Consider the following 25633-nt stretch of genomic DNA (forward strand, 5'->3'; position numbering starts at 1 on the left):
GTCTTGTTTTCAGAAAAAAAGGGAGTTTATGCTTAAAACAAGCAAAATAGTCTTATTTCAAGCATAAAACTATACTATTTTTCTTATCCCATTAGCAGATCATTTTGGGTTTTTTTTTTCAGGCAAAAACTCCTTTAATTTTGACTTTTTTTACTGAAAACAAGACAATAATTTTTACTTGTCTAAAAAAATTCTTGATTTAAGAATTTTTAGATATTTTGGCTGGAAACAAGACAGAAAATCTAAGTAAGATAAGTGTTTTCGTACTGAATTTAGCTGAATCTGTAGCTATTGTCCTGTTTTCCTATTTTCCTGCTTTGAATTGTTGTATAAAGTACTGCATAAATGAACTTTACAAACATTAACTTAATGTGAATTTCAAGTAAACTTCCTTTATAGGGATGTTTAGATGCATTTTACTATAAAACAAGACTCAAGCACTGATTTGGAAAGGATTATTTGTAGTATTTTTATGAGAGTGCAGTCATACGCTTCTAATGGAGCTTTTTATCGTCTCATTCTGAGTCACTGATTAAAGAGAACGAGTGTGTGTGTGTGTGTGTGTGTGTGTGTGTGTGTGTGTGTGTGTGTGTGTGTGTGTTTATGAAAGAGAGAGAGAGCTGATGCCTTATTCTGTATTTTATACGAGTGTGTGTCGTTAGGATTGATTAATGAATGCCTCATGTTTCTCTCAACTGTCTCATTAAGATTATTAACTGGATTGATTTAACAGCCTGAGGAACAAACACATGTTGTGTAGTCTGTGTGTGTGTGTGTGTGTGTGTGTGTGTGTGTGTGTGTGTGTGTGTGTGTTACCTGTCCGGCCATAAACTGCCCAAAGCCCGGAGGGAATGAGAGCGTTGAAATCAGTAGAGTGACCAGCGCAGGATACAAGAGACGCCTGAAACACAATCAGACACATCATCAGCAACAGTGTTTGAAATTAAAGTACAAGTAAAATAATATGCAAGTACTGGACTGCTTTTAGAAAGCTCTGGGGATTTTTAGATTCAATTATGATATGAACAAAATAATATCATTTTAGGAGGTTTAACTGCACTATTAGTTAAAAAAAAAGCATCCCAGCTTTTATATTTTTAACATTTGTAGACATTTTATCCTTATTTTTATTTTAGATAATTTGACTAATTTTGTCATGTTTTGTATTTTTTTAAGCATCTATACAATTTATATTTATAATTGAACATTTATGGAAGTTTCCACCACTTAATGAGAAATTTAAAAAAAACGTAATTGCGACTTTTTATCTGACAATTCTAACGTTTTTTTTCTCAGAACTGTGAGATATAAATGCACAACTGCGCAATTGTGAGAAAAAAGTAGCTAAGAGTTTATCTCGTAATTCTAACGTTTTTTTCTCAGAACTGTGAGATATAAATGCATAACTGCGCAATTGTGAGAAAAAAGTAGCTAAGAGTTTTATCTCGTAATTCTAACGTTTTTTTCTCAGAACTGTGAGATATAAATGCATAACTGCGCAATTGTGAGAAAAAAGTAACTAAGAGTTTTTATCTCGTAATTCTAACGTTTTTTTCTCAGAACTGTGAGATATAAATGCATAACTGCGCAATTGTGAGAAAAAAGTAACTAAGAGTTTTATCTCGTAATTCTAACGTTTTTTTCTCAGAACTGTGAGATATAAATGCACAACTGCGCAATTGTGAGAAAAAAGTAGCTAAGAGTTTTATCTCGTAATTCTAACGTTTTTTTCTCAGAACTGTGAGATATAAATGCATAACTGCGCAATTGTGAGAAAAAAGTAACTAAGAGTTTTATCTCGTAATTCTAACGTTTTTTTCTCAGAACTGTGAGATATAAATGCACAACTGCGCAATTGTGAGAAAAAAGTAGCTAAGAGTTTTATCTCGTAATTCTAACGTTTTTTTCTCAGAACTGTGAGATATAAATGCATAACTGCGCAATTGTGAGAAAAAAGTAGCTAAGAGTTTATCTCGTAATTCTAACGTTTTTTTCTCAGAACTGTGAGATATAAATGCACAACTGCGCAATTGTGAGAAAAAAGTAGCTAAGAGTTTTATCTCGAAATTCTAACGTTTTTTTCTCAGAACTGTGAGATATAAATGCATAACTGCGCAATTGTGACAAAAAAGTAACTAAGAGTTTTTATCTCGTAATTCTAACGTTTTTTTCTCAGAACTGTGAGATATAAATGCACAACTGCGCAATTGTGACAAAAAAGTAACTAAGAGTTTATCTCGTAATTCTAACGTTTTTTTCTCAGAACTGTGAGATATAAATGCACAACTGCGCAATTGTGAGAAAAAAGTAACTAAGAGTTTTTATCTCGTAATTCTAACGTTTTTTCTCAGAACTGTGAGATATAAATGCACAACTGCGCAATTGTGAGAAAAAAGTAACTAAGAGTTTTATCTCGTAATTCTAACGTTTTTTCTCAGAACTGTGAGATATAAATGCACAACTGCGCAATTGTGAGAAAAAAGTAACTAAGAGTTTTTATCTCGTAATTCTGACTTTTTTTCTTGCAATTGCGAGTTTTTATCTTGCATTTCTCTTTTTCTCAGAACTATGAGATATAAACGCACAACTGCGCAATTGTGAGAAAAAAGTAACTAAGAGTTTTATCTCGTAATTCTAACGTTTTTTTCTCAGAACTGTGAGATATAAATGCACAACTGCGCAATTGTGACAAAAAAGTAACTAAGAGTTTTTATCTCGTAATTCTAACGTTTTTTTCTCAGAACTGTGAGATATAAATGCATAACTGCGCAATTGTGAGAAAAAAGTAACTAAGAGTTTTATCTCGTAATTCTAACGTTTTTTTCTCAGAACTGTGAGATATAAATGCACAACTGCGCAATTGTGAGAAAAAAGTAACTAAGAGTTTTATCTCGTAATTCTAACGTTTTTTTCTCAGAACTGTGAGATATAAATGCACAACTGCGCAATTGTGAGAAAAAAGTAACTAAGAGTTTTTATCTCGTAATTCTGACTTTTTTTCTTGCAATTGCGAGTTTTTATCTTGCATTTCTCTTTTTCTCAGAACTATGAGATATAAACGCACAACTGCGAGTTATAAAGTCAAAATTGCTCGATATAAACTCACAACTGCGAAAAACAAAATCAGAATTGCGAGATAGAATTCTAACTTTATAACTTGCAATTGCGAGTTTATATCTCACAATTCTAAGAAAAAAAGTCAGAATTGTGAGATAACGTTGCAATAAACTTCTTTATTTTTTACTTAGTGGCAGAAACAGGCTTATATAATCATAAGTTCACTTAAACACCGCATAAAAAAACTAAAAGTTTTGTAGTATAAATATCTAATTCTTAAAGATACATTTACTAGAGATGGAAATTCTTGAGAACAAGAATGACTTCTTTCTAAACATCATTTTCGAAGGTTTAACTGCACTACTAGCTGAAAAAAGATTAAAAAACATCCCAGGTTGTATATTTTGAACATTTTTAGAACATTTCATCCTCACAATTTCACATTAACACAGAAAGTACACACCTCCATTTCAGCATCCTTTAATTTTTGCATCATTGAGATACTATTGCAGTTTCTATTAATCGTTTAATTAGTTTTTATTTTTATATTTTGCATTTTTATTTTAGTTTTAGTTATTTTTGTACATCTTGTTAGTTAAACTAACATTTATGAAAGCTCGTTTCTGCCACTGAATAATAAATAAATTCACAATTCTGACTTTTTTTTTTCTTTCACACAACTGTGAGACATAAACACACAATTGCAAGTTATAAAGTCAGAATTGAGAATTTATATCCCACAATTCTGACTTTATAACTTGCAATTGTGTTTATATCTCACAGTTTGGAGAAAAAAAGTCAGAATTGGGAGATAAGTCGCAAAAAACTTTTTTTATTTTTTATTTAATGGCGGAAACAGGCTTCCATAAACATAAGTTAACTTAAACACACTGCATAAAAAAACTAAAAGATTTTCTTAGAATTGTTTTCTTGTTTGGTAGTATAAATATCTAATTTTTCTAAAAAAAAAAAAGTATCATTTTTTTTTTAGTTTTTGATTCAAACATGAAAAATAATCTGCCAATGGAGGTTTTCCCATAAGATTTTTTTTGTTTTACTGACAATTAAGATTATTTTTCTTACCCCACTGGCAGATATATTTTTTTCTAGTTTTCAAGCAATAACTAATAACATTTTGACACTTTTTTTCAGAAAACAAGTAGTAATTTTACTAGTTATTGCTTAAAAACCAGAAAAAATGTCTGCCAATTGGGGTAAGAAAAATAATCTTAATTCTCAATAAAACATAAAAGAATCTTAAAGATCATTTTTCTTACCCCCATTGGCAGATTTTTTCTTGTTTTAAGCAAAAACGAATAAAATGTATATTTTTTCAGAAAGCAAGAAGTCATTCTTGTTCTCAATTAGATTTTAGAATTAGATATTTTTTGAAAAATACTGAAACTTTTTGATTAATTTTTCAGTAAACCACACATCATCTCTCAAGTCATTTTGTTTTTATCTCAATGTTTTAGTTTTCATTTTAGTTAACTGCAAAAACCCTGGGAACACTTACTTCTTCATGAGGAACTTGTTAATAGTCTTCTGTTTTCGCATGAACTGCACAATTAGCCTGTTCAAATACACAAATAAGGCACCACCAAACCCGCTGGCGATTCTGCAGAGAGAATGACATTAATGCATATTTATTATGAGTGGGATAAAAATGCTCATGAATAAATGAGTCATAATACAGTTCATTAGATGATTTCGTTTGTGCTCTCATCAAATATCTGTTGGGTACAACGTGTCTAAAACAAACGCACATGAACAATTAGCAGGAGACGTCGATTCTGCTTTTAAATTATTATTCAAGTAAACAGTGAGCAATGAAATTACAAAAAAGTACAGCGGAAAGATATTGCAAGCAACAGAAGAAAAGACAATCAGCTTTAAAGTGGATTAAAGTAGTTAATTTACAAGTAAAATATCTAAATATTCTTAAAACAAGATTTGTTCTGCTGCATATTAAGGATATTAAAAGATAAAAAACCAATGCATTAGAAAAGTACTATCAGTAGAGATTGGCAAATTCTTTTCCTGTTTTTAAAGGACAAACCTAACCAAATTTTGTAGGGTTTATCATGCACTTCTTAACTTTTCATTTACTAACTTTGATTCACTGTTGCATTTGTTGATTATAGTTTTAAGCATGTTTAAATATTAACTACAAGTGTTTTCAAATATATACTTTGTTTTTCAAACTTGGTTTTTTTTTTTTAGAAATGTTTTATGTTAACTTTGAAATTGTGTATTTATTTATATAGATTTTTTTCTGCATTAACTAGTTTTTTATGAAATTATCAAATATAGAAATAATTTTATTTAAGTAGAAATTTTTATGTAGAAATGTTTTGGGTTTTTTTTTTTTCATTTGAAATTTTTTATATAATTTTTTTCTAAATTTCGCAAAAAATAAATAATGTTCTCAGTTTTTAAAACTAGCAAATTTCAGCTTTTTAAATAGACATTTTTGCAAGGTTTTTTTTTTTGTTCAAATGTACTCTAAATATTCAAAAAGTACAAATAACATTGTAACCTCTAAAAGCATTAACTACATTACAACTAAGTTTTTTCAAATTTATTTGTATTATTTTATTATCTTAATGGAAATTTTCAATGCTTTTTCCAATTCAGAAATGCTCTAAATTTTTCAAACTCTGAAATTTCCTATTTTTTTAAATATAGATTTTTTAAATATAGACAAGTTTATGTTTTTTTTTTTCTTTAAACTTAGGCATGTTCTCAGTTTTTTAAAAATGTTAAAAAACTGGAAAAAAAATTTAACTTTTGCAATTTTTTTTTGTATAAATTTACAGTAAATATTCAACAAGTACAAATAACATTGTGACCTCTATTGAAGTTTTTTTCAAATTTAAAATAGTTTTTTAAACTTCATTCTTTTTTCATTTAAAAATGTTTTTTTTTTTTTTTTAAACTTTGACATTGTCTATTTTTTACATAGATTTTTCAGATTGTTTTCAAATATAGACATTTAGTTTTTTTTAATTTAGGCATTAACTTGCAAATTTTCTGTTTTTAAATAGTCATTTTGCAAGTTTTTTTGCTTAAATTTACAGTAAATATTCAAAAAGTTCAAATAACATTGTAACCTCTAGTGAAAATTCCATTAACTACATTACAACTACGTTTTTCAAATATAGATTTTTTTTTTCAAATTTATTTGTATTATTTTATTATCTTACTATTCCAATTCAGAAATGTTCTACATTTTTCAAACTCAGAAATTTCCTAATTTTTTTAAATATAGAATTTTTAAATATAGACAAGTTTTTTTTTTTTTTTTTTTTTTTTCAAACTTAGGCATGTTCTCAGTTTTTTAAAATGTTAAAAAACTGGAAAAAAACTGCATTTTTTTTGTATAAATTTACAGTAAATATTCAACAAGTACAAATAACATTGTAACCTCTATTGAAGTTTTTTTCAAATTTACAATTTTTTTTTCAAATTTAAAATTGTTTTTTAAACTTCATTCTTTTTTCATTTAAAAATGGTTTTTGTTTTTGTTTTTTGTTTTTTACTTTGTCTATTTTTTACATAGATTTTTCAGATTGTTTTCAAATATAGACATTTAGTTTTTTTTTAATTTAGGCATTAACTTGCAAATTTTCTGTTTTTAAATAGACATTTTGCAAGTTTTTTTGCTTAAATTTACAGTAAATATTCAAAAAGTTCAAATAACATTGTAACCTCTAGTGAAAATTCCATTAACTACATTACAACTACGTCTTTCAAATATAGATTTTTTTTCAAATGTATTTGTATTCTTTTATTATCTTATTATTCCAATTCAGAAATGTTCTACATTTTTCAAACTCAGAAACTTCCTATTTTAAATATAGAATTTAAGTGTTTTTAAATATAGACATTTAAGGTTTTTTTGTTTTTAAATATATATTTTGTAGGTTTATTAACATTTACAGTAAATATTCAAAAAGTACAAATAACATTGTAACCTCTAGTGAAAATTCCATTAACTACATTACAACTACGTTTTTCAAATATAGATTTTTTTTTTCAAATTTATTTGTATTATTTTATTATCTTACTATTCCAATTCAGAAATGTTCTACATTTTTCAAACTCAGAAATTTCCTAATTTTTTTAAATATAGAATTTTTAAATATAGACAAGTTTTTTTTTTTTTTTTTTTTTTTCAAACTTAGGCATGTTCTCAGTTTTTTAAAATGTTAAAAAACTGGAAAAAAACTGCATTTTTTTTGTATAAATTTACAGTAAATATTCAACAAGTACAAATAACATTGTAACCTCTATTGAAGTTTTTTTCAAATTTACAATTTTTTTTTCAAATTTAAAATTGTTTTTTAAACTTCATTCTTTTTTCATTTAAAAATGGTTTTTGTTTTTGTTTTTTGTTTTTTACTTTGTCTATTTTTTACATAGATTTTTCAGATTGTTTTCAAATATAGACATTTAGTTTTTTTTTAATTTAGGCATTAACTTGCAAATTTTCTGTTTTTAAATAGACATTTTGCAAGTTTTTTTGCTTAAATTTACAGTAAATATTCAAAAAGTTCAAATAACATTGTAACCTCTAGTGAAAATTCCATTAACTACATTACAACTACGTCTTTCAAATATAGATTTTTTTTCAAATGTATTTGTATTCTTTTATTATCTTATTATTCCAATTCAGAAATGTTCTACATTTTTCAAACTCAGAAACTTCCTATTTTAAATATAGAATTTAAGTGTTTTTAAATATAGACATTTAAGGTTTTTTTGTTTTTAAATATATATTTTGTAGGTTTATTAACATTTACAGTAAATATACAAAAAGTACAAATAACATTGTAACCTCTAGTAAAAATGGTATTGTTTTTTCAAATATAGAAATTATTATTATTATTTTTTTTTTTTTCAAATTTATTTATAATATTTTATTTTCTTGATGGAAAAAAACAATCAGCTTTAAAGTGGATTAAAGTAGTAAACATGATTAAAGCAGTTAATCATGTTTTTTTTTCTTTCAAATGCAAACAATCTGTTTTGATTTACAATAAAAATATCTTAATATTCTTAAAACAAGATTTGATTTGCTGGATATTAAGCATATTAAGATATTGAAAGATAAAAACCAATATATTAGAGAAGTTTATCTATCAGTAAAGATGATTTAAGGACAAACCCAACAAAATTTTGTAGGGATTATCATGCACTTCTTAACTTTTCATTTACTAACTCAGTGTTAAATTTGTTGACTATAGTTTTAAGCATGTTTAGATTTATTAATGCATACCAAGAAAAATATACTGAGAAAAAAAAAAAAAAAAACAATTCTCTCACTGTTAAGAGGGAAATAAAAGAGACAGAACTGACCCGATCACAGCAAATGCTGGAAGCTCTTGGAGGTCAAAGGGGAAGTCCAGTCTGAACCGCGTTTTAAAAAGAGCTGTGATCGTTTCTGAGAAAAAGAGAGAGGATTCCTTTAACTCTCAACATATAGAAGTACAACATGTGTTTTCAAAAGCTTACATACACACACACAAACCTTCATCTCTGTTCCACACTGCCAGAACTCTGAAGATAAAGGCACTAAAAGTAGCAGCAAAGAATCCACGCCAGTAGTTTCGTACGGCGAAAAACGTGGAGGTGACCTCAATGCTGAATAACACACCTGAAATGCACATATATAAACTTGTTTATATTTAACTATTTAGAAATGTTCAACATTTTTTGAAACTCAGAAGTAGGGAACTTTCAAATATAGACATTTAAATAGTTTTTTTTTTTTTTCTTCAAATTTAGGCATGTTCTCAGTTCAAACTTTCAAACAAATTTTCTGTTTCTAAATAGACATTTTGCAAGCTTTTTTGTTCAAACTTACAGTAAACATTCAAAAAGTACAGCCTCTAGTGTTTCTTTTTTTAAATATCGAAAATCTTTTTTTTTTTTCAAAATTAAAATTGTTTTTCAAACTTAGAAGTTCTTTTTTTATTTAGAAATGTTATAAGTTTTTTCAAACTTCAAATAGACATTTTTTTTCCCCCAAATGTAGGCATGTTCTCAGTTTTTCAAACTTAAATTTTCTGTTTTTAAATAGACATTTTTCAAGGTTTTTTTGGTTCGAATTTACATGAAATACTCAAAGTACAAATAACATTGTAACCTCTAGTGTTTTTTTTTTTAATATTGAAAATCTTTTTTTTTTAATTAAAATTGTTTTTCAAATGTTCTTTTTTATTTAGAAATGTTTTAAGTTTTTTTTTAAACTCTTTTTTTTTATTTTTAATATAGATTTTCTCTGTTTTCTATTTTTTAAATAAAGATTAAAGAAAGTGTTTTCAAATAGTCATTAATTTTTTTTTCAAATGTAGACATGTTCTCAGTTTCTTAAACTTACTAATTTTCTGTTTTTAAATAGACATTTTGCAAGGTTTTTTTGTTCAAATTTACAGTAAATACTCAAAAAGTACAAATAACATTGTAACCTCTAGTGTTTGTTTCTTTCAAATATTGAAAATCTTTTTTTTTTTTTTTTCAAAATTAAAATTGGGAACACTTACAAAAAAGTGTTTTCAAATATAGACATTTAAATAGTTTTTTTTTTTTTTTTTCAAATTTAGGCATGTTCTCAGTTCAACCTTTCAAACAAATTTTCTGTTTCTAAATAGACATTTTGCAAGCTTTTTTGTTCAAATTTACAGTAAACATTCAAAAAGTACAGCCTCTAGTGTTTCTTTTTTTAAATATTGAAAATCTTTTTTTTTTTTCAAAATTAAAATTGTTTTTCAAACTTAGAAGTTCTTTTTTTATTTAGAAATGTTATAAGTTTTTTCAAACTTTTAAAAAATAGATTTTCTAAGTGTTTTCTATTTTTTATTATAGATTTTCTAAGTGTCTTTTTTTTTGTAATATAGATTTTTTAAGTGTTTTCAAAAAGACTTTTTTTCCCCCAAATGTAGACATGTTCTCAGTTTTTCAAACTTAAATTTTCTGTATTTAAATAGACATTTTTCAAGGTTTTTTTGGTTCGAATTTAAATGAAATACTCAAAGTACAAATAACATTGTAACCTCTAGTGTTGTTTTTTTTTTAAAGTTTTTTCCAAAAGTTCTTTTTTTATTTAGAAATGTTTTAAGTTTTTTTTAAAAAACTCTTTTTTAAATTTTTAATATAGATTTTCTATGTTTTCTATTTTTTAAATATAGATTTTCTAAGTGTTTTCAAATAGTCATTAATTTTTTTTCAAATGTAGACATATTCTCAGTTTTTTAAAATTACTAATTTTCTTTTTTTAAATAGACATTTTTCAAGTGTTTTTTTGTTCAAATTTACAGTAAATATTCAAAAAGTACAAATAACATTGTAACCTCTAGTGTTTTTTTTTTTAAATATTGAAAATCTTTTTTTTAAATTAAAATTGTTTTTCAAAAGTTCTTTTTTTATTTAGAAATGTTTTTTTTTAAAAAGCTCTTTTTTTAATTTTTAATATAGATTTTCTATGTTTTCTATTTTTTAAATATAAGTGTTTTCAAATAGTCATTAATTTTTTTTCAAATGTAGACATATTCTCAGTTTTTTAAAATTACTAATTTTCTTTTTTTAAATAGACATTTTTCAAGTGTTTTTTTTTGTTTTACAGTAAATACTCAAAAAGTACAAATAACATTGTAACCTCTAGTGTTGTTTTTTTTTAAATATTGAAAATCTTTTTTTTTTTTCAAAATTAAAATTGTTTTTAAAACTTAGAAGTTTTTTTTTTATTTAGCAATGTTCTAAGTTTTTTTTTTACTCTTTTTTTTATATAGATTTTCTGTTTTCTTTTTTTAAATATAGATTTTCTAAGTGTTTTCAAATAAACATTTAAGTTTTTCTTTTAGGCATGTTCTCAGTTTTTTAAACTTACAAATTTTCTGTTTTTAAATAGACATTTTCCAAGAGTTTTTTTTTTTTGTTCAAATTTACAGTAAATACTCAAAAAGTACAAATAACATTGTAACCTCTAGTGAAAATTGCATTAAATACATTACAAGTTTTATTTCAAATGTAGAAATTCCTTTTATTTTTAAATTAAAATAGCTTTTTTATTTAGAAATATTATAAGATTTTTTTTAACTCAGACATTTTCAATTTTTTAAATATAGATTTTCTAAGTGTTTTTCTATTTTTTAAAATATAGATTTTCTGAGTGTTTTCCAAATAGACATTTAAGTTTTTCTTTTAGGCATGTTCTCAGTTTTTTAAACAAATTTTCAGTTTTTAAGGTTTTCCTTTTTCAAATTTCACAGTAAAAAAAAAGTACAAATAACATTGTAACCTCTATAGTGAAAACGGCATTAACTGTTTTTTTTTTTTTTACAAATATAGAAATTCTTTTGTTTTTCAAACTTAGAAGTTCTCTTTTTTTTTTTTAGAAATTTTGTACGTTTTTTTTTTTTATATTTATAGCAAATATTTAAAAATTACAAATAATACTGTAAACCCTACTCAAAACGTTAGCATTAACTACATTACAACACGTTTTAGAACAGAACAATTCTAAATTTGAAAAATGTATACGTTTTTCAAACTTGGAACATTTCTATATTTAAAAAAACTGTTTTTTTTAGAAATGTTTTTTTTTTTTTATCAAAGAGCCATTTTGCAAGTTTTTTTTAAAATTTAAACTTAATCAAAATGTACAAAGAGCATTGTATCCCCTACTTAAAGCTCCATTAACTACATAGCAACAATACATGTGCAATTTTATGTCAGTTAATTTGTCTTCATTTGTGTGAAGTTAAAACTTCAGATCAACAGATACAAATCAACAGATGCAAACTTAATCCTAATTTTTTTTTTCTTTTAGGCATGTTCTCAGTTTTTTAAACTTACAAATTTTCTGTTTTTAAATAGACATTTTCCAAGAGTTTTTTTTGTTTGTTCAAATTTACAGTAAATACTCAAAAAGTACAAATAACATTGTAACCTCTAGTGAAAATTGCATTAACTACATTACAAGTTTTATTTCAAATATAGAAATTCCTTTTTTTAAAAATTAAAATAGCTTTTTTATTTAGAAATATTATAAGATTTTTTTTTTAACTCAGAAATTTTCAATTTTTCAAATATAGATTTTCTAAGTGTTTTTTATTTTTTAAAATATAGATTTTCTGAGTGTTTTCAAATAGACATTTAAGTTTTTCTTTTAGGCATGTTCTCAGTTTTTTAAACAAATTTTCAGTTTTTAAGGTTTTCCTTTTTCAAATTTCACAGTAAAAAAAAAAAAAAAAAAGTACAAATAACATTGTAACCTCTATAGTGAAAACGGCATTAACTAGTTTTTTTTTTTTTTTTTTTTTTTTTTTTACAAATATAGAAATTCTTTTGTTTTTCAAACTTAGAAGTTCTCTTTTTTTTTTTTTTTTTAGAAATTTTGTACATTTTTTTTTTTTATATTTATAGCAAATATTTAAAAATTACAAATAATACTGTAAACCCTACTCAAAACGTTAGCATTAACTACATTACAACAAGTTTTAGAACAGAACAATTCTAAATTTGAAAAATGTATACGTTTTTCAAACTTGGAACATTTCTACATTTAAAAAAGTTTTTTTTAGAAATGTTTTTTTTTTTTTTTTTTTTTTATCAAAGAGCCATTTTGCAAGTTTTTTTTAAATTTAAACTTAATCAAAATGTACAAAGAGCATTGTATCCCCTACTTAAAGCTCCATTAACTACATAGCAACAATACATGTGCAATTTTATATCAGTTAATTTGTCTTCATTTGTGTGAAGTTAAAACTTCAGATCAACAGATACAAATCAACAGATGCAAACTTAATCCTAAATGGACAAATGGTTCTGACCTCCAATAGGAGCAGCAAAGCAGCATCCGACTCCAACAGCGCAGGCAGCTGCAAGCATCTCAGTGTTTCTGGACTCATTCTGTTTAACACACACACAACAGAAAAGCATTTTGCAAAAGCAGACTACTTGACCCGTTGTTCAACAAACACACACACAAACACAAAAAAACCCCCAAAAAGCTGAAGTACAAACACAGCAGCACAATCCAGGACTGTTCAATACACCAACACAATCAAGCACAATAAAAAGTCTAATTGCACACACACACACACACACACACACACACACTATCTACAAAGAGATACACACACAAACATAGACACACACCTGTGTTTGGTAAACTATTCAGAGATGGATATCGTTGTTAGTTTTATCCTCACAAAAGGAAAACTTCATCAAGAAAAATGCAAAAATACATACATTTTAGGTTGATTTTGATAACACACACACACTTACACTCAGGTAAAACTATTCCCAGGAAGAAAAATACTTGAACATTTCACAAAAACCAAAAAACATTTTCTGTTTAAAAAAAAACTTTAAACATTTCTAAGTTGGAAAAAAAAAAAAAAGGACTTTGAACATTTCTAAGGTTCAACGTTATATGGAATTTGTTTAAATCTATGACTATTTCAAAGTTTCAAAAACTTTGAACATTTCAATTTTTTTTTTTTAATTTAAAAAATTTCAAACTTGGAAATGTTCAAAGTTTTTCTTACTTAGAAATTTTTGAAAATGAGAAATGTTTTAGGTTTTTGAAACTTAAAAATATTCAGATTTGAAACTTAGAAATGTTCAAAGTTTTTTTTTAATTAGAAAAATGTTTATTGTTTGAAATGCATAAATATAAGCATAAATATAAATATATGAGCATAAATATAAACATAAATATATGCGTAAATGTAAGTATAAACTATAAAAGTTTTTTTTCAAACTTAGAATGTTTTGAAAAACTTATATAAAAAAAATATTGGGTTTACAATTAACATGAATATTGAATGTTTCCAAGTTTCAAAAAACTATGAACCAATTTACATGAATAACTATGAATATTTCCAAGTTTCAAAAACTTTGAACATTTCTAAGTTTCAAAATTTTGAAAACATTTTTTATTTATTTAGGGATGTTCTCTGTTTTTTAAACTTACAAATCTGTTTTTAAATAGACCTTTTGCAAGTTTTTTATTTTATTAAACTTTACAGTAAATATTCAAAAAGTACAAATAACAATGTAACCTCTGCAGTAAAAACTCTTCTTTTTTTTCAAATTTAAAAATGTTTTTCAAATTTTTAATGTTTTTTTTTTTTACTCAGAAATGTTCTATTGTTTTATATAAATTTTTTTCTAAGTGTTTTCAAATATAGACATTTAGGGTTTTGTTGTTTTTTTTATTTAGGCATGTTCTCAGTTTTTCAAACTTACAATTTTTTTTTTTTAATAGACATTTTGCAAAGTTTTTTAAATTAAAATTCACAGTAAATATTCAAAAAGTACAAATAACATTGTAACCTCTAGTGAAAACTGCATTAACTACATTACAAGTTTTTTCAAATATAGAAATTATTATTATTATTATTATTTTATTTAAAAATGTTTTTTAAACTTAGAAGTTCTTTTTTTATTTAGAAATTTTTAATGTTTTTTTTAAACTCAGAAATGTTCTATTGTTTTATATATTTTTTTCTAAGTGTTTTCAAATATAGACATTTAGGGTTTTGTTGTTTTTTATTTAGGCATGTTCTCAGTTTTGCAAACTTACAAATTTTCTGTTTTTAAATAGACATTTTTCAAAGTTTTTTAAATTAAAATTTACAGTAAATATTCAAAAAGTACAAATAACATTGTAACCTCTAGTGAAAACTGCATTATCTACAAGTTTTTTCAAATATAGAAATTATTATTTTTTTTTTAATTTAAAAATGTTTTTCAAACTTAGAAGTTCTTCTTTTTGTTTGTTTTTTACAAATGTTTTAAGTTTTTTTTTAACTTAGAAATTTTCTATAGTTTTATACAGATTTGTTCTAAGTGGTTTCAAATATAGACATTTAAGGTTTTTTTTTGGCATGTTCTCAGCTTTTCAAACTTAAAATTTTTCTGTTTCAAATAGACATTTTGCAAGTTGTTTAAACTAAAATTTACAGTAAATATTCAAAAAGTACAAATAACATTGTAACATCTAGTAAAAACTGTATTAACTACAGTACATTACAAGTTTTTTTCAAATATAGTTTTTTTTTAATTTAAAAATGTTTTTCAAACTTAGAAATTCTTTTTTATTTAGATTTTTTTTTTAAACTCAGAAATGTTCTATTGTTTTATATACATTTTTTCTAAGTGCTTTCAAATATAGACATTTAGGGTTTTGTTGTTTTTTATTTAGGCCTGTTCTCAGTTTTTCAAACGTACAATTTTTTTGTTTTTAAATAGACATTTTGCAAAGTTTTTTTAATTAAAATTTACAGTAACATTCAAAAAGCACAAATAACATTGTAACCTCTAGTAAAAACTGTATTAACTACATTACAAGTTTTTTCAAATATAGAAATTATTATTATTATTTTTTTATTTAAGAATGTTTTTCAAACTTAGAAGTTCTTTTTTTTATTTACAAATGTTTTAAGTTTTTTTTTAACTTAGAAATTTTCTATCGTTTTATACAGATTTGTTCTAAGTGGTTTCAAATATAGACATTTAAGGTTTTTTTTTTTGGCATGTTCTCAGCTTTTCAAACTTACAATTTTTCTGTTTCAAATAGACATTTTGCAAGTTGTTTAAACTAAAATTTACAGTAAATATTCAAAAAGTACAAATAACATTGTAACATCTAGTAAAAACTGTATTAACTACAGTACATTACAAGTTTTTTTCAAATATAGTTTTTTTTTTTTTTTTTTTTAATGTTTTTCAAACTTAGAAATTCTTTTTTATTTAGATTTTTTTTTAACTCAGAAATGTTCTATTGTTTTATATACATTTTTTCTAAGTGCTTTCAAATATAGACATTTAGGGTTTTGTTGTTTTTTAATTAGGCCTGTTCTCAGCTTTTCAAACTTACAATTTTTCTGTTTTAAATAGACATTTTGCAAGTTGTTTAAACTAAAATTTACAGTAAATATTCAAAAAGTACAAATAACATTGTAACATCTAGTAAAAACTGTATTAACTACAGTACATTACAAGTTTTTTTCAAATATAGTTTTTTTTTTTTTTTTTTTTAATGTTTTTCAAACTTAGAAATTCTTTTTTATTTAGATTTTTTTTTAACTCAGAAATGTTCTATTGTTTTATATACATTTTTTCTAAGTGCTTTCAAATATAGACATTTAGGGTTTTGTTGTTTTTTATTCAGGCCTGTTCTCAGTTTTTCAAACTTACAATTTTTTTGTTTTTAAATAGACATTTTGCAAAGTTTTTTTTATTAAAATTTACAGTAAACATTCAAAACGCACAAATAACATTGTAACCTCTAGTAAAAACTGTATTAACTACATTACAAGTTTTTTCAAATATAGAAATTATTATTATTTTTTAATTTAAAAATGTTTTTCAAACTTGGAAGTTTTTTTTTTATTTACAAATGTTTTAAGTGTTTTTTAACTTAGAAATTTTCTATCGTTTTATACAGATTTTTTCTAAGTGGTTTCAAATATAGACGTTTAAGGTTGCTTTTTTTGGCATGTTCTCAGCTTTTCAAACTTACAATTTTTCTGTTTTAAATATACATTTTGCAAGTTGTCTTTAATTAAAACTTACAGTAAAACATTTCAAAATACACATTTACATTTCAAATATAGAAATTCTGCTTTCCTTTCAAATTTAAAATTGTTGTTCAAACTTAGTTCTTTTTTTTTATTTCTATTTTTTTTCAAACTCCAAAATTTTATATTTTTATACAGAAGTGTTTTTTCAAACTTACAAATTTTCTGTTTTTAAATAGCCATTTTGCTATGTTTTTTAATAAAAAAAATTACAGTAAATATTCAAAAAGTTCAAATAACACATTTTTTTGAAATATACAAATTATTTTTTTTATTAATTTAAATTGTTTTAAGTTTACTATTAGAGTAGTTTGCTTAAAATTGCAAGCTACTGTATGAAATGTTTTTAATTACCTCATAAATTCCACCAAAGAATGACATGAACTTGCAGAGAAGAGCAGCGCACAAACTGGCAATGTGCACAAATGGACCCTACAGGACAGAAAACACACACAAGGCTTGTGACAAATTCAAAACAAAGCAGGGAAGTTTTGCTGGAGGAAAGGAGAGCAAGTAAATTAGATCTCAAACTAAAAATATATTATTAATTGTTTTAATCTGAGTGTGTTCACCTCTTTTCCCAGAGGCAACCCACTGCCCAGCGCGCAGGTCAGTCCAACGACTTTGGCCACGAATGTTTTTAAAGTGAGATATTCCTTCAGCACCACTCCTCTGAGAATCGTCTTCATTTCAGGAATACCAGACCCTAAATGAGAGATAAATGCAGGAGACCACAGCTGAATTATGAAGAAGAGCAGAAATCTTTCATGAGTGTGTGAATGTAAGTGTGTCTCACCAGCGGCCTGAGGTGCTACTATGTGTGTGAAGCCTGCAGAGAAACTGATGAGAACCACAGGATAAGTGACCCAAGCTAAATACTGCAGGATTACGTTACTGTCCAAACCACCGTACATCCATTTCTGTGCTGTAGAGAGACCAATACGCAAAGTGAAAATTACAGGGTGCATCTACTACAATTTTTTTTACATTTTATAAAGATTCTAAACAAAAACATACTTTAGTCAAAGTACAGTACAAGTTAGCATATTTAAATTGTTCATAGTTTTATTTAGAATTTAGACAGTTTCAGTCTTTTTAAACTTAGAAATGTTTATTGTTTTGAAACTCATAAATGTTCAGTTTTTGAAACATAGAAACGTTCATAGTTTTGGAACTGTTTCGAAGTTTAACAATTTTTAACAAATCTAAGTTTCAAAACTATGAACATTTTTATGTTTCATTTTTTTATAGTTAATACATTTTTAACATTTTTCTAAGTTTAAAAACAAACATTTGTTTCAAAAAACAAACACTTTGAACATTTCACAAAAACAAAAAAACTGAACATTTCTAAATTTTAAAGCTATGAATATTTAAAAAACTTTGAACATTGTTTCAAAACTATCAACATTACAATGTTGTCTAACTTAGAAATGTTAGTTTTTTGAAATTTAGAAATGTTTGTTTTGAAACTTTGAACAATTATGAGTTTCAAAACAATAACATTTCTAAGTATAAACTATAAAAATTTTCACACTTAAAAATGGTCATAGTTTTGAAACTTAAAATGTTCAGTTTTTGAAACATTGAAACATTCATTGTTTTGAAACTGAACATTTCTAAGTGTAAAAATTGTAAAAACTATTAAAAACTATGAAAATCTTTAGGTTTGCAAAGTTTTATAGTTTATACTTTGAACATTTCTAAGTTTCAAAAAACAAAATGAACATTTCACAAAAACAAAAAAACTTTGAACATTTCTAAATTTCAAAGCTATGAATATTTCAAAAACTTTGAACATTGTTTCAAAACTATCAACATTTCAAAGTTGTCTAACTTAGAAATGCTAGTTTTTTGAAACTTAGAAATGTTTGTTTTGAAACTTTGAACAATTATGAGTTTCAAAACAATAACATTTCTAAGTATAAACTATAAAAATTTTCACACTTAAAAATGGTCAGTTTTGAAACTTAAAAAATGTTCAGTTTTTGAAACATTGAAACATTCATAGTTTTGAAACTGAACATTTCTAAGTGTAAAAATGTTATAAACTATTCAAAACTATGAAAATTTTTAGGTTTGCAAAGTTTTATAGTTTATACTTTGAACATTTCTAAGTTTCAAAAAAACAAAATGAACATTTCACAAAAACAAAAAAACTGAACATTTCTAAATTTCAAAGCTATGAATATTAAAAAAACTTTGAAATGTTGATAGTTTTGAAACAATGTTCAAAGTTTTTTTAATATTCATAGCTTTGAAATTTAGAAATGTTCAGTTTTTTTGTTTTTGTGAAATGTTCATTTTGTTTTTTTGAAACTTAGAAATGTTCAAAGTATAAACTATAAAACTTTGCAAACCTAAAAATTTTCATAGTTTTGAATAGTTTTTAACATTTTTACACTTAGAAATGTTCAGTTTCAAAACTATGAATGTTTCAATGTTTCAAAAACTGAACATTTTTTAAGTTTCAAAAAACTAACATTTCTAAGTTAGACAACATTGAAATGTTGATAGTTTTGAAACAATGTTCAATGTTGTCTAACTTAGAAATGTTAGTTTTTTGAAACTTAGAAATGTTTGTTTTGAAACTTTGAACAATTATTTGTTTCAAAATAATAAACATTTTTAAGTATAAACTATAAAAATTTTCACACTTAAAAATGGTAATAGTTTTGAAACTTAAAAAATGTTCAGTTTTTGAAACATTCATAGTTTTGAAACTGAATATTTCTAAGTGTAAAAATGTTAAAAACTATTCAAAACTATGAAAATTTTTAGGTTTGCAAAGTTTTATAGTTTATACTTTGAACATTTCTAAGTTTCAAAAAACAAAATGAACATTTCACAAAAACAAAAAAACTTTGAACATTTCTAAATTTCAAAGCTATGAATATTTCAAAAACTTTGAACATTGTTTCAAAACTATCAACATTTCAAAGTTGTCTAACTTAGAAATGCTAGTTTTTTGAAACTTAGAAATGTTTGTTTTGAAACTTTGAACAATTATGAGTTTCAAAACAATAACATTTCTAAGTATAAACTATAAAAATTTTCACACTTAAAAATGGTCAGTTTTGAAACTTAAAAAATGTTCAGTTTTTGAAACATTGAAACATTCATAGTTTTGAAACTGAACATTTCTAAGTGTAAAAATGTTATAAACTATTCAAAACTATGAAAATTTTTAGGTTTGCAAAGTTTTATAGTTTATACTTTGAACATTTCTAAGTTTCAAAAAAACAAAATGAACATTTCACAAAAACAAAAAAACTGAACATTTCTAAATTTCAAAGCTATGAATATTAAAAAAACTTTGAAATGTTGATAGTTTTGAAACAATGTTCAAAGTTTTTTTAATATTCATAGCTTTGAAATTTAGAAATGTTCAGTTTTTTTGTTTTTGTGAAATGTTCATTTTGTTTTTTTGAAACTTAGAAATGTTCAAAGTATAAACTATAAAACTTTGCAAACCTAAAAATTTTCATAGTTTTGAATAGTTTTTAACATTTTTACACTTAGAAATGTTCAGTTTCAAAACTATGAATGTTTCAATGTTTCAAAAACTGAACATTTTTTAAGTTTCAAAAAACTAACATTTCTAAGTTAGACAACATTGAAATGTTGATAGTTTTGAAACAATGTTCAATGTTGTCTAACTTAGAAATGTTAGTTTTTTGAAACTTAGAAATGTTTGTTTTGAAACTTTGAACAATTATTTGTTTCAAAATAATAAACATTTTTAAGTATAAACTATAAAAATTTTCACACTTAAAAATGGTAATAGTTTTGAAACTTAAAAAATGTTCAGTTTTTGAAACATTCATAGTTTTGAAACTGAATATTTCTAAGTGTAAAAATGTTAAAAACTATTCAAAACTATGAAAATTTTTAGGTTTGCAAAGTTTTATAGTTTATACTTTGAACATTTCTAAGTTTCAAAAAAACAAAATGAACATTTCACAAAAACAAAAAAACTTTGAACATTTCTAAATTTCAAAGCTATGAATATTAAAAAACTTTGAACATTGTTTCAAAACTATCAACATTTCAATGTTGTCTAACTTAGAAATGCTAGTTTTTTGAAACTTAGAAATGTTTGTTTTGAAACTTTGAACAATTATGAGTTTCAAAACAATAACATTTCTAAGTATAAACTATAAAAATTTTCACACTTAAAAATGGTCATAGTTTTGAAACTTAAAAAATGTTCAGTTTTTGAAACATTGAAACATTCATAGTTTTGAAACTGAACATTTATAAGTGTAAAAATTTTAAAAACTATTAAAAACTATGAAAATCTTTAGGTTTGCAAAGTTTTATAGTTTATACTTTGAACATTTCTAAGTTTCAAAAAAACAAAATGAACATTTCACAAAAACAAAAAAACTTTGAACATTTCTAAATTTCAAAGCTATGAATATTAAAAAACTTTGAACATTGTTTCAAAACTATCAACATTTCAATGTTGTCTAACTTAGAAATGCTAGTTTTTTGAAACTTAGAAATGTTTGTTTTGAAACTTTGAACAATTATGAGTTTCAAAACAATAACATTTCTAAGTATAAACTATAAAAATTTTCACACTTAAAAATGGTCATAGTTTTGAAACTTAAAAAATGTTCAGTTTTTGAAACATTGAAACATTCATAGTTTTGAAACTGAACATTTCTAAGTGTAAAAATTTTAAAAACTATTAAAAACTATGAAAATCTTTAGGTTTGCAAAGTTTTATAGTTTATACTTTGAACATTTCTAAGTTTCAAAAAAACAAAATGAACATTTCACAAAAACAAAAAAACTTTGAACATTTCTAAATTTCAAAGCTATGAATATTAAAAAACTTTGAACATTGATTCAAAACTATCAACATTTCAATGTTGTCTAACTTAGAAATGCTAGTTTTTTGAAACTTAGAAATGTTTGTTTTGAAACTTTGAACAATTATGAGTTTCAAAACAATAACATTTCTAAGTATAAACTATACAAATTTTCACACTTAAAAATGGTCATAGTTTTGAAACTTAAAAAATGTTCAGTTTTTGAAACATTGAAACATTCATAGTTTTGAAACCGAACATTTCTAAGTGTAAAAATGTTAAAAACAATTCAAAACTATGAAAATCTTTAGGTTTGCAAAGTTTTATAGTTTATACTTTGAACATTTCTAAGTTTCAAAAAACAAAATGAACATTTCACAAAAACAAAAAAACTGAACATTTCTAAATTTCAAAGCTATGAATATTTAAAAAACTTTGAACATTGTTTCAAAACTATCAACATTTCAATGTTGTCTAACTTAGAAATGCTAGTTTTTTGAAATTTAGAAATGTTTGTTTTGAAACTTTGAACAATTATGAGTTTCAAAACAATAACATTTCTAAGTATAAACTATAAAAATTTTCACACTTAAAAATGGTAATAGTTTTGAAACTTAAAAAATGTTCAGTTTTTGAAACATTGAAACATTCATAGTTTTGAAACTGAACATTTATAAGTGTAAAAATGTTAAAAACTATTCAAAACTATGACATTTTTTAGGTTTGCAAAGTTTTATAGTTTATACTTTGAACATTTCTAAGTTTCAAAAAAACAAACAATGAACATTTCACAAAAACAAAAAACTTTGAACATTTCTAAGTTTCAAAGCTGCGAATATTTCAAAAACTTTGAACCCTGTTTCAAAACTATGAACATTCTAAAACATTTATTTTCTAAAATTTCTAAATTTGAAAAACAAAATTTTTCTAATAAAAAAACTGAACATTTCTAAGATTCAAAGTTATGAAGATTAAGTTTCAAAAACTGAACATTTCTAAGTTTGAAAATCTTTTGAATGTTCAGTTTTTTTAATTAGAAATGTTTAGTTTTTTCAAACTTAGGAATTTTAGAATTTTAGAATCAAAGTTTTAGAAACTTAGAAAAGTTCATAGTTTTGAAACTTATTCATCATAACTTTAAAGCTTAGAAATGTTCAGTTTTTTTAAATTAGAAATGTTAAGTTTTTTCAAACTTTAACTTTCAAATTTTAGAAATTTAGAAATGTTTTAGAATATAGTTTTGAAACTATGTTCATGGCTTTTTTTTTCAAACCTAGAAATGTTCAAAGTTTTTGAAACTTAGAAATGTTCAGTTTTTGAAACTTATTCTTCATAACTTTAAAGCTTAGAAATGTTCAGTTTTTTTAATTAGAAATGTTAAGTTTTTTCAAACTTTAACTTTCAAATTTTAGAAATTTAGAAATGTTTTAGAATATAGTTTTGAAACTATGTTCATGGCTTTTTTTTTTCAAACCTAGAAATGCTCAAAGTTTTTGAAACTTATTCTTCATAACTTTAAAGCTTAGAAATGTTCAGTTTTTGAAACTTATTCTTCATAACTTTAAAGCTTAGAAATGTTCAGTTTTTTAAATTAGAAATGTTAATTTTTTTCAAACTTTAACTTTCAAATTTTAGAAATGTTTTAGAATATAGTTTTGAAACTATGTTCATGGCTTTTTTTTCAAACCTAGAAATGTTCAAAGTTTTTGAAACTTAGAAATGTTCAGTTTTTGAAACTTATTCTTCATAACTTTAAAGCTTAGAAATGTTCAGTTTTTTTAATTAGAAATGTTAAGTTTTTTCAAACTTTAACTTTCAAATTTTAGAAATTTAGAAATGTTTTAGAATATAGTTTTGAAACTATGTTCATGGCTTTTTTTTTCAAACCTAGAAATGCTCAAAGTTTTTGAAACTTATTCTTCATAACTTTAAAGCTTAGAAATGTTCAGTTTTTGAAACTTATTCTTCATAACTTTAAAGCTTAGAAATGTTCAGTTTTTTAAATTAGAAATGTTAATTTTTTTCAAACTTTAACTTTCAAATTTTAGAAATGTTTTAGAATATAGTTTTGAAACTATGTTCATGGCTTTTTTTTCAAACCTAGAAATGTTCAAAGTTTTTGAAACTTAGAAATGTTCAGTTTTTGAAACTTATTCTTCATAACTTTAAAGCTTAGAAATGTTCAGTTTTTGAAACTTATTCTTCATAACTTTAAAGCTTAGAAATGTTCAGTTTTTGAAACTTATTCTTCATAACTTTAAAGCTTAGAAATGTTCAGTTTTTGAAACTTATTCTTCATAACTTTAAAGCTAAGAAATGTTCAGTTTTTGAAACTTATTCTTCATAACTTTAAAGCTAAGAAATGTTCAGTTTTTGAAACTTATTCTTCATAACTTTAAAGCTTAGAAATGTTCAGTTTTTTAAATTAGAAATGTTCAGTTTTTTTTAAATTGGAAATGTTAAGTTTTTTCAAACTTTAACTTTCAAATTTTAGAAATGTTTTAGAATCAAAGTTTTAGAAACTTAGAAAAGTTCATAGTTTTGAAACTTAAAGATGTTCAAAGTTTTGAAACTAGGTTCATGGCTTTGAAACTTTAAAATGTTCAAAGTTTTTTTTTTATTAGAAATGTTCAAGGTTATTTTCAAACTTAGAAGTGTTCATCAGGAGATAATTTAAAGGTAAACTGAGTTAACTATGGTTGTTCATTTAAATATTTGTTTAAAGACTAATTATCATTTCATGTTGTTCATCTTCAAATTTAACACACACACACACACACACACACACACACACACACACACACACACTCACCTTGTAGGAGAAGGGCGATGCAGAAATCCATAACAAAGCTGACCAGAGCCATGACGAGTCCCAGCAAGATGAGGAAGATCCAGTCCTCGCCGACCCGCGACATGAGGAACCGCTGACAGTGCACTGCACAAACTCCACAGAGAGACACTACATTACCCACAATTCACCAGTGCCCAAAATTAGACTGCACTACTTAGAAAGTACCAGTGCACACCTGGAAGACTCTATAGACAACAACTAAAATACCCACAGCAGTGCAATGACTACACATCATTATTTTTACAACTAAACTCCACACAATGCTCTTTTCAATTCTAAAACACACAAATTGAAACAAAGACTTGTACCACTCAAACACACACACAGTGTTAATGCATTGTTACATGACTTGTTTAAGCAAGTCAGGGGTAAGTTTATATGTAGATTTTGTGTTAGACTTAAATATATTTCACTGTAACTTGAGTAATCCACTGGTTCTCCATTATGTATTTCAGCCAGACATACTATGCACAAAATATAGCAGTTATAAAAGTGTTTACGCCCAACATCTGAAGGGTTGTTAATGGAATAATTCTCGATATCTTTTATGAACACTAAGAAATAAACATGCACCAATAAATAGTGCATAAGAAGACCAGGAATATGCATTAAGAATGTAAATAGAGTGTATTTTGGAAGCATTTTTAACTTTAACATTGACTATTTAGCAAGCAAAGTCTATGTAAAATTGTGCATATGAACGTACTCCGTTTTATTTTAGTATTATTGATATACTATCACAGCTTTTAGAAGAAAAAAAATCTATTTTATTTTCTGTTTTCACTGTTTTTCTATTTTGTTAAATGTCTATATAGTATTTATAATATTTGATTTATTTATTTTTAGTTATTTTAGTATTTTAACTTATTTTAATTTTACCTAGATGGCAAGGCAATATTTTTCATTTATTTTGTTGAAGCTTTTATATTTGATTTGATTTCAGTTAACATTTTCTTTTTTAACTTTAATTTACTTCAAGCTTTAGAAATTTGTGTTTTTGTTTTGTTAGTTTTTTATGTCTATGTAGTATTTAATGTTTTTTTAATATTTAATTTTAAGTTAACATTTATTTTCAATTTACTTAAAGCTGTAGTAATTAAGTAATTGTTTTCTTTGAACATTTATAAGTTTCAAAAAACAAACACTTTCAACATTTCACAAAAACAAAAAAACTTTGAACATTTCTAAGTTTAAAACATTTTAACAATTCTAAGTTTTAATAAGAAATGTTTTTTTTTTTTTTCAAACTTGTTTTGGTTCATAGCTTTGAAACTTAGAAATGTTCAAAGCTATAAATATTCGAGTCTAAC

General features: G+C 24.3%; 1 protein-coding gene across 1 annotated transcript in view; it reads right to left on the reverse strand.

Moving 5' to 3' along the window:
• LOC141285218 (chloride channel protein 2-like) overlaps nt 1–24555 on the reverse strand; it is a 47660-nt gene extending 23105 nt beyond the window's left edge. The window contains exons 1-10 of the mRNA XM_073818258.1: nt 24489–24555; nt 24285–24416; nt 17449–17577; nt 17225–17358; nt 17007–17084; nt 12894–12972; nt 8591–8716; nt 8419–8503; nt 4574–4675; nt 817–901 (exon numbers count right to left, since the gene is read on the reverse strand). Coding sequence (XP_073674359.1) covers nt 817–901; nt 4574–4675; nt 8419–8503; nt 8591–8716; nt 12894–12972; nt 17007–17084; nt 17225–17358; nt 17449–17577; nt 24285–24416; nt 24489–24555 — 1017 coding nt within the window. The remainder of the gene's footprint in view (nt 1–816; nt 902–4573; nt 4676–8418; nt 8504–8590; nt 8717–12893; nt 12973–17006; nt 17085–17224; nt 17359–17448; nt 17578–24284; nt 24417–24488) is intronic.
• Between the last annotated feature and the right edge of the window lie 1078 nt (nt 24556–25633).

Source organism: Garra rufa, chromosome 14 (assembly GCF_049309525.1).
Source record: "Garra rufa chromosome 14, GarRuf1.0, whole genome shotgun sequence".
NCBI lineage: Eukaryota > Metazoa > Chordata > Actinopteri > Cypriniformes > Cyprinidae > Garra > Garra rufa.